This window comes from Dreissena polymorpha, chromosome 4 (genome assembly GCF_020536995.1).
Source record: "Dreissena polymorpha isolate Duluth1 chromosome 4, UMN_Dpol_1.0, whole genome shotgun sequence".
Lineage (NCBI taxonomy): Eukaryota > Metazoa > Mollusca > Bivalvia > Myida > Dreissenidae > Dreissena > Dreissena polymorpha.
The window spans coordinates 8,798,118-8,807,772 of record NC_068358.1 but is presented as its reverse complement, the minus strand read 5'-3'; the positions used below and the strand labels follow the sequence as shown (position 1 = coordinate 8,807,772).

At 31.6% G+C, this 9,655-nt stretch overlaps 1 protein-coding gene and 1 non-coding gene across 3 annotated transcripts; one reads left to right on the top strand and one right to left on the bottom strand.

Annotated features, from left to right (window-relative positions):
* Positions 1-1,438: 1,438 nt before the first annotated feature.
* On the bottom strand, positions 1,439-1,520 carry Trnas-uga (transfer RNA serine (anticodon UGA)). The gene has a single exon. It is a non-coding gene; the product is annotated as a tRNA-Ser (tRNA).
* A 119-nt stretch (positions 1,521-1,639) lies between these two features.
* Positions 1,640-9,128, top strand: LOC127877577 (uncharacterized). Of its 2 annotated transcripts, none has more exons than XM_052423554.1 (3): positions 1,640-1,755; positions 6,316-6,576; positions 7,245-9,127. In XM_052423554.1, exons 2-3 carry the CDS (start codon positions 6,363-6,365, stop codon positions 7,415-7,417), a joined length of 387 nt encoding a protein of 128 aa, XP_052279514.1. In that variant the 5' UTR covers positions 1,640-1,755; positions 6,316-6,362; the 3' UTR covers positions 7,418-9,127. The 2 variants fall into 2 exon arrangements, with proteins under 2 accessions (XP_052279514.1, XP_052279515.1); XM_052423555.1 differs by having other exon boundaries at positions 1,717-1,745; positions 7,245-9,128.
* The last annotated feature ends 527 nt before the right edge of the window (positions 9,129-9,655 follow it).

Below are 9,655 nucleotides of genomic sequence, written 5' to 3'. Positions count from 1 at the left end.
AACCAGTTCCTTATTCCTTATTGAATTCGAATAAGGAACTGGGTTATAATTATTAAAAAAATAAGTAGAAATGTACCTCAATAAATATTTGTTATACCCAACCTATATTTACAGTGATTTTCATTGATTTATTGATCTCTTTGATTCCTATTTATGTTTTTGTTTAGTAAGAAAATGCCGTTCCTTATTCGATTTTGATTTATTATTTATAGTAAGTACATTCCAGTTCCTTATTCGATTTCAATAAGGAATAAGGAACCAGTTCCTTATTCCTTATTCAAACTGAATAAGGAACTGGTTTATCATTACTTAAAACTTAGTAGAAATGTATTGCAATGCGTATTTTAAATATCCAACCTATGTATACACATGTATATAATGATGTTCATTTATATGTTGAACAATTTTGATCAATTTTATTGATGTTTTAGTAAGAAAATGCAGGTTCCTTATTCGGCTTGAATAAGGAATAAGGAACTGGTTCCCTTTTCCTTATTCGGCCGCGAAAAGGAAATGGAGTTTAACTGAAAACAAATATTAGGAAATGTACTAGATTGCATTTTTATATCACATAAATGTTAAATAAGTATACAGGCTAAAGGTTTGGTTTATTTGAAGTTAGAATTCGAAGAAGATAATGCCGGCTCGGGTTATTCAAAAAATCCTATTAAAACGCTAAGAAGAAACATGAATATGCATCGTTATACACAAATTAAATGTATTCTTGTTATTTAGCTTTGATTTAATTAAGAATTATTTGCATTATTTTTCTTAAAAAGCTTAGTCAAATATGTTAAGCGTGAATAAGGAATAAGAAACTGTTGTTTATTCCTCATTCGAATAAGGAATCGTGAATAAGGAATAAGGAACTGTTCCTTATTCCTTATTCGAATAAGGAATAAGGAACTAGGAAAAAGGAACCAACTTACTCTCCATCAGCTTGCAACATGTTTACAATTGAAAATCACACATGTGTTCAGGATCATTGTGTCATTGAATCAATTTTCATAAATCTGGACTGGAGTTTAGCAGAATTATGCTATGTACTAGTATATTTATTTCTATATTTAATTTTTTTCCTGCAGAAATGCTGAACCTAAAGGTGCGCGCAATTTGACATGCTTTAACAGGGGAATAACCCTGGCAAGAAGAACCTACGAACGAAAATACGGATTAGTGCAAGTTTTGTACAAATATTCTTAACATTTAAACATCTTGTCTGTAATATTTTCATTAGCAGAAAACGAGGCCGATGCGTAAAAAATGAAAATAAAAATAGTCCAATGCAATTTAAGTTAAATTCTGTATAAATGGCATAATTTGTTCTAATGTGTTATTTATAAATTAGTTTGATAATTATTTCAACATCGATTCAGATATTGATGGTGAATATTCATGATATCACTAAAGAAAAAAGTAAAAAATGTAAAATAATATTCGCTGCGAGCAGGGTTCGAACCTGCGCGGGAAGATCCCATTGGATTTCAAGTCCAACGCCTTAACCACTCGGCCATCACAGCTCCTGAAAATTGTATAACTATTTAATATATTGAAGCTGATGTAAAATGTCTGTCTTATAATTTAATAAAAAACGTTATTGTTTAGATCAATTTCTTATTAAATTTCTCATAAGGTTTTCAATTAAATTGACCGAACTTTTATCTCGATAATTGTTCACGCTTCAATATGATTTTCACTTTGCCTACGTATGCGCATGCGCCTTCAGTTTACGAAAACAACAACAGGTGAGAAAAGGTAAATGCAATTGACTGTTTCAAACTAAAGTTTACAAGTTATCGAATACATTTTGCAATTTGACTACACGAAAAAGTTGTTATTCATGACATAACCGGAATCAAAATACTCTGACAAACTGTAAAACGTTTTAGTACAAACTTTATACCTGCCTGTGAATGTTAGTTAACTTTGTGAATTCAATTTCCTGGTTTTCAAAACACCGTTTCAATAGTTGATTGAATCATCAATATTATGTTTCTCGATATCGTTAATATTTTATGTGGAATTTATTTGCAGATTGTTTGATATTACTCTTACCGACTTAAAGCTCTCCTGGTCATGTAAACAAATTGTTTTTACATAGAGCAACCAAGATTTTGAGACCCCATATGCATAGTTTCTTGAATTCTGTGCAACTGTGGTATTAAAAGAGTAATGCAATCTATTACAACCTACAATTTATAATGTTTGAACAGTTACCTTGTCACAACATGTCTTTTTGTTTTCACAAAGCTAGTGCACATCTAGCTAAAGAAACTTCAGCGTACAGTTTATATAGTATTGACAGACCTGTACGCTGAAGCTAACCCCGTATCGAAAGTCAACCAGAGTCGTAACATATTTATGTCACGCTATAAATCAAAGAAAGCTCATTTTCTTGGATACATTTCTACATATATTAGTGAATGAATATAAATTACTGCATCTGGGAATATTTTAAGGTTCAAATATTTCAAATGCATCTTACAATAGATGAAAATAACTCTCATCAGTCTGAAATTCACTATTTTGACGCCATTGTCGCTTTGTCATGTGACGAGTTTTCATTTGGTTACTTTCGGATCGACCTTGACATTTTTTGCTGAAATTGTAAACATTACTTTCGTTTTCTGAAATCAATTATTTGTGATTAACAACTTACGTATGGTGGATTATAAGACTGATTTCAGTGTGAATCAGGTAGTTTTAAATAATATTTACTTTGAGTTCGTATTTACACTACAATTTGTTTACAAAACAAGCCAGAATAATCTAAAATACCGGGAAATGTCATTCTTAATTTGAAAACACTTGAGCACAGTCATGGTATGTTACTAAAAATAGAAATAACGTCATATGACCGTGAAATCTCGGGAGATTTGCATTTCAAGAAAGTCTGTCACATCGCTGTTTTTCTCGATATGTAAGAGCAGAATAGATAAATTTTATATGTTTAAGATAGTATTTTGTGAAAGAATATATCAGTTTAATGTGAAAAATGTTAATCTTTCCGATCAAGTGGTTGATTTGGGTCAATAACTGCCTATAAAAGCTGTTTTGGACCGGTCTTTGTTAACTGTCAACTTTTCGGGAATTTCTGGTTGACTTTCCTAATGGGCTTGGTCCATAACTATAAAGTCGCGCCAGTCAAAAATCATAACAAGCGACATTTAAAGTTATGGTAGCCAGAACTAGTGCACATAGTATTGTTTGACAGAATATTTGACAGCATGTTCTTCTGTTTTTTTTATCATATGATATTTTCAAGATTGCTGTACTCAATATTTGATCTATCTTATATGAACAGAAAATGCTAGGAAATAAAAGAAAATGTGTAAAAGGACATAAAAAATACCATGAAACAGGGCAACAGATAAGATTTTGGGTCAATTAGTTTTCACTGCAAGCTTTTTGCAACAATTAGTTTTTTCCCTCAAAACTATTTGTCAATTAATTTTGTTTTCAATTTGATCAAAACGTACATATATTTCTGGATCAGATTAGCGTGTCATTTTTGGATATTGATAATTCTCAGCAATTCTTATTCCAATTAAGTAATTATAAATTCACAGTGGCAATGGTTGTTTGTAAATATTAGTACTAATTGTATATTTACAAATGGATGATGATGAGTCATTTAATTTCAATCAGTTTCAACTCTCCTGCCTCTCAGTCTCAGATCATACTCACATTGCCAAATCCTCTCCATCAATGACAAGCCAGTGGAGATCATGATGATGTTAGTTAATTTGAGACACGGAATCGCAGCGGTGTTTTGAGCCGAATATTTCAGAATCTGTCACCACTTGCGCTATTAAATGTGATTGTATACTCTTCACAATGTCTTTTCCCGACGGTTTGGCTCGCATACCGAATTGTAAAATATTGGGCGCGCACGCCGTTAATGAAAGTTTCCTAACCAGACAGCGTTTAACAGAGAACCTTTTCCTGAACTTATTTCGGCTGAAGTAACTTTTTATATTGACACCGGCCTATACGAACTAACTGAAAATATTACGGCCGCATTAAAGGTTGCAATACACTTATTATAATTAAAAGCGGTATGGCGGAAAACGGAACAACTTAAACGACAAAGAACCAATTTCAATTGGTTTTCCATTTTCATAATCGTTTTCTGTACGATTGATTTTTCAATTCGTTTTCTGTCAAATATGAATCGTAAAAACGATAAAACGAACCTTATCTGTTGCCCTGATGAAAATAAACAAAATGACTTCACTATACTGTCTGTGTGTTATGATGTTGCTGTCAGGGGTGTCAATTATTCAGATTAATTGTTGCAGAAATCCAGATTTTAGCCAACCAGGGTCGATTTTAATATCAATGTAAATGTGCAGACCACAACGAGAATGAAATTAATATATTTGTTAAAGCTTCATAGTCTTATGGAAATTTGCACTTGGTACCGAATTCGCCCTGGATTTTATTTATTGTTATTGCGTTGTCCGTCCGTCCGGAGCCATATCTTGGGAGTGCTGTGGCGGATTTCATTGAAACTTGGTATGAGAATATATATGGATAAGAGGATGATGCACGCCAAATGGCATTGTTTACCATTTGTTAATAACAGAGTTATGGCCCTTTGTATCTTGAAAAAATGCTCTTTTGAGTGTCAAATATAATTTACATTTTGTGTCCAGAAGCATATTGGCGGGGGATATAAATTCAACAAATTTGCTTGTTTATTTCTGATTGGCTTGGGGATGACATGAACAGTAGCTGACGAATGACGAATACATATGCGATGATATGGACTGTCTGATTTATATTATATTATAATTTATAATATAACACATAGTGTTCACCAGAAATTGTAACTAGAAAGACTATAAAATGGTACAGTAGTAAGGACTTGAGGGTTGGCCACCTGCGCCCCCTTGAGACCACCCGGCATAATTTTCCGGATTTAAAATTTGGGACAATTGACATCCCTCAGGGCAACAGATAAGGATCTTTTTATCGTTTTTACGATTTGTAGTGTACAGAAAACAAATTCAAATACGAAATCGATCGTACAATAAACGATTACAAAATTGGAAAACGAATTGCAATAGATTCTTTGTCGTTTTATTTTACCGATTCCCTCCATACTGTGTTTGATTTGAATTAGTATATTGTAACTTTCAGTGCGGTCGTAATATTAGTGAAAAGTATATATGAACACAGGTTCAGAACGGTGTCTACATAACAATTTTCTTCCGTCAAAAAAAATTAGTGAAAATGTCGGCATCTTGTTCTAAACGCGGACATGCTAAGAAAATTTCATTAGCGGCGTGCGCGCCTAATATGTTTCAATTTGTAACGCAAAAAAAAATTGTCGGGTAAAGAGGTTGTAAAGAGTGTTTTAAAGCTAAAAAGGTGTGCTCTGAGACTGAAACACAGGAGTGGTAAAACAGACTCATTATCATACATGCTTGGTCAATAGACAATTAAATGTATTTATTAATATAAGCAAGCAAACATTGACAATATGAATACATAATGACTTTAATTAATTTATTGCAATAAGAATTGTCACTGCCGAATATTAAAGAGCTCATCTCGCCATGAAATAAAGGTAAATTTTTTATTGACTGTAAAAAACTTTTTGACGTTTTGATTTGAGGGAAAAAACTAATTGTTTAAAAAAGCTTGCAGTAAAAACTAATTGACATGAAATCTTATCTGTTGCCCTGCATACCTGTGCTGTAGTCAACAATGTTGAATACTCTGTTGCCCTGCATACCTGTGCTGTAGTCAACAATGTTGAATACACCAAAATTGATCCAAGAGGTTTTCTCTATTTAATAATGGCTTTTTTCATGTTTTTGTTCATTTATACTTTAACTAATGCATTGTCATAGAATATTTCTGATATTAACTAAATTGCTGTTATAACACACCATCTTGACAGGCTAGGAAAAGTACCAAAAGGCAGATTCTGCCTGTATGTAATCTTATTTAAAACACATAGTGAAGAAAAACAAAATTGTGTCTTATAAAGATGAAAATATTGTCAGGGTTTTCTTATTGAAATGCAAAGCCACAAGATATTTTATAAAAAGTGACTGTGCAATATTAAGTTCAGTTCAATAGTGGTTATGCAACAGATTGCTTTATTTCTTGTGATACACCCATTTCTATAGTATTTGTCAAACACCCATGTAAACTTCCTTTTTATTAACAATTGTTTAGTATCAAAATATAATTCATTCAAATCATGAATGGCTTTGATACTTCAAATTATGATGAAAGATGTAATTTATTTACCCAAAGTACAAAATGATTTGGTTTTAATTGTTATTATTCTGTTTTCAGAATTCATATAACAGATTGACCTTTTTGCAGTCTTGTCATAGAAAAGCATGGTTCAGCAGCCCAGTTATACACCGACAGGTGGTGATGTGTACTCACTGTCAACATCCAAACAGGTGCTGGTAACAAAGGACCCAGTATTTGTACGCAAGGACATAATCAATGGTCACTACATTGGAAAGAAACCCGGGAACTACTTTGTGGTCTGTTTGATCCTCTCCATCATCAACCCTGTGTTTGGACCCATTTCATTGATTTTTTCAGGTATGTACAGATGATCAGTAAGTATTGTGTATCATTATCACCTTATTGAACAAAAAAGATTCAGTGTTTAACATTTTCTGATCCTTTTTTTGCTTTCATAAATTCATAGAGGAATTAAAGAGTTACTTCCTGTTGCACACTTTATCTGCAGGGATTCCTGGTTGAGGAAAAATCCCATGATTCCCAAATGCTATCCAAAACATTCCAAAAAGAAGTTAAAATGGCATTAATTTCTGCAAGGAAACAAATATAATGAGCACTGAAAATAAACATTTCAGCAAAAAAGCAATTAAAAGAACATTACAATGGGTTTGTGCAATTAAATACCAGATTAAATCGACCGATAATTCCCAATCTAACCATTTCAGTTTCGAGGTTTTTCACACAAAAAATTCCCAAATGGAATGGTACAAGTACTATTCCCAACTTGGCCCAAAAATAATGTTTTTATTCCACTAAAGTTCATTATTTATTAATGTATCTTAACGGTCTGTGTAATATACTTAATAATATGCAATTGTTCATCATAACCTCCATACATGCATTGATTTACCATATTATTATATAATTTAAAATCAGATTTGCTACACCAATTAATTAAATGTGTATATATTTTTTGCACATTTAATTCATGGCAATAGTGACATGATGTTTCGTTCTGTCCCCAGTAATGTCTGATCGTGCATACAACAGAGGTGACCTGCGCTACGCTGAGAAGTGGGCCCAGTACACCATGACAGCATGCATGTTCATTTTTATATTCACCGTGATCCTGTACATCGCCATTGGGTTCTCTCTGAGCACGATCGGTATGAATGAAGGCTATCAGTTTGGGGCCTGAAGTCTTTGTTTTATTATTTGTCTGTGTATTTAACAGAGCATAACATTGTAAATATATTTTGAATTCATCCGCAAAATTACTAGATTTGTTCACAAGGGCTCGATCTATCAAATTTGTGTTTTTGAAGTAGATTCTCTCTTGTTTTACCAATGTAGCTCTATCATTGCTGTCCATTAATTTTGTCATTTTAACATTCATCAACTTGCTATGTTATATTGGAAATATATTTGGATCTGAATTAATTAAGTTGAATTCCGGAGTTTTAAGCAATGTTTTATCTTAATATAACCAGAATTCATTTCTGCACAAACTTTGATAAGCGCTTGGCTGTAATGCTTGAGGAAAGTGGAGTCAAAAATGTTTCATGCTGTTTAATCAATATTTTTTGCAACAGTATAAATACTTAAAAAAGCAACTTAAATTTGTTTAGCAGAATTAGGTTGAGTCCATGTTATCACTATTCTAATTTGTTGTGTGCTAAGTCACTCAGGGTTTTAGTACTGATAGGTTGTGAGATACAAACACTACATATCAAGTGAATGTATACATGGATACTTGAGTTAACTCTGTTTTAGTCAAAATGAGATACAACAAATAGTCAAGAAGAAACAACATTGTTTGTAATATCACATCTTTCATAATTGTGCATCTTTTTAGATTTGTATTGCATTGTGTATAGCTTGTAGTAATATTAATACTTAAGTGTCTTCAAACATCTTTTACCTGTGTTGTTTGATAAATTGATGTGAAAATATAAAATGTTTTATTTAAAGCTGTTACTGTCAAAAAATGCTAACTTGTCTTGGTCAGGTGGGAATATTGTATAGCAGAAGGTGTGGAAAATTATTGCAAACTCCACTGCAATAGTGTGACTTATTTGTTATGGTAATTTAACAAAGGGACCAACAAAAAATTTGTAAAACTGCATACCTTGTGTCACCTTTGCGTTAAATTGCATCTTTGTTTAGTTGTTGAGGGAAATCCACCGAGTTGTACAGAGACCCGTATTCATATTATCCTCTCCTTTGGCTGTATTATATGTCAACTGTATTTCATGACATGTAATCACATTGGATGGATTCAGAAAAAAAAAGACAATTCCCATGTTAAATATGGAATTCTCAATTTAGAATGAATTAATTGTAACAAATTTTTTTGTGGGAAATCTAAAAAAAAAAGAAAATATACATTGTCCTAGGAATTATTGTATACTTGAACACTTAAGAGAACACATGTATGTGTCTGTACAAATTCAAGTAAATTATGCAATGAATAGTCTAATAACTGCTGATGTTTTTGCATTCATAATTTATATATTTTGTATATATAATAAGTCATTTGCTGGTTTAAATGATCATCTTTCCTTTCTGTAATACTTTTTAGATATTTTCATAAATATAAAAGAATGACAAAATAGTTAAAATACGAATCTCACTGTTTGTAATTATTTAAGTTTGGTTTAAAGACATCATTATACGGATTACCACACAACATAAGTTGTGTTGTTTTTAAGAACATAGTATTCAATGGCCTTTATTATTTAATATATTATAATAATAATGTAAGCAAGTGCTTATATAGCAAGATTATGAAATTATCATGACTCTAAAAAAATGTATATTCATTTTAATAATGTTAAATTATACAATAATGTGGCCAACTATCAGTGTAAACATGGTTATGTTTTTAAATGAATAATTTCAATTGACAGAGGACAAATATACACTTTTTGCACAATTTGTATAAGTATTTTATTGATCAAGTATGCATTTTTGTATGATTTAAAAACATATCATCTAATGTACATAGTAATTATATACATTTCAATACAAGATAAAATATATCTTTATTATTTGACTTTTATTTTATCTTTCCCTCCCTCCACTCATGTGTTTTTTCCAGATAGATTACAAAATTACTCTGATAGTGAAAAGGTTATGGCACATAAAATACCAAAGATGTTCAACTTTCTGAAGAAAGCACCAAACTTTGTATGAAGCTTATTTAATATACCCTTAATAAAATAAGACGTGAGGACACACTCTATATGTCGTGGAACCTACTTTTAAACCAATTTTATGAATACTTACTGGTAATGATGTAAGAAATATGAGAAGAGGGCATATATTGTCATGATGTGTAGCACAATCTTTCAATAAATTGCTTAGGATACTTAAATGAAGATATATTTAATTAGATGAGCCATTAGACAGTAAAGGGTAATCATATATATATATT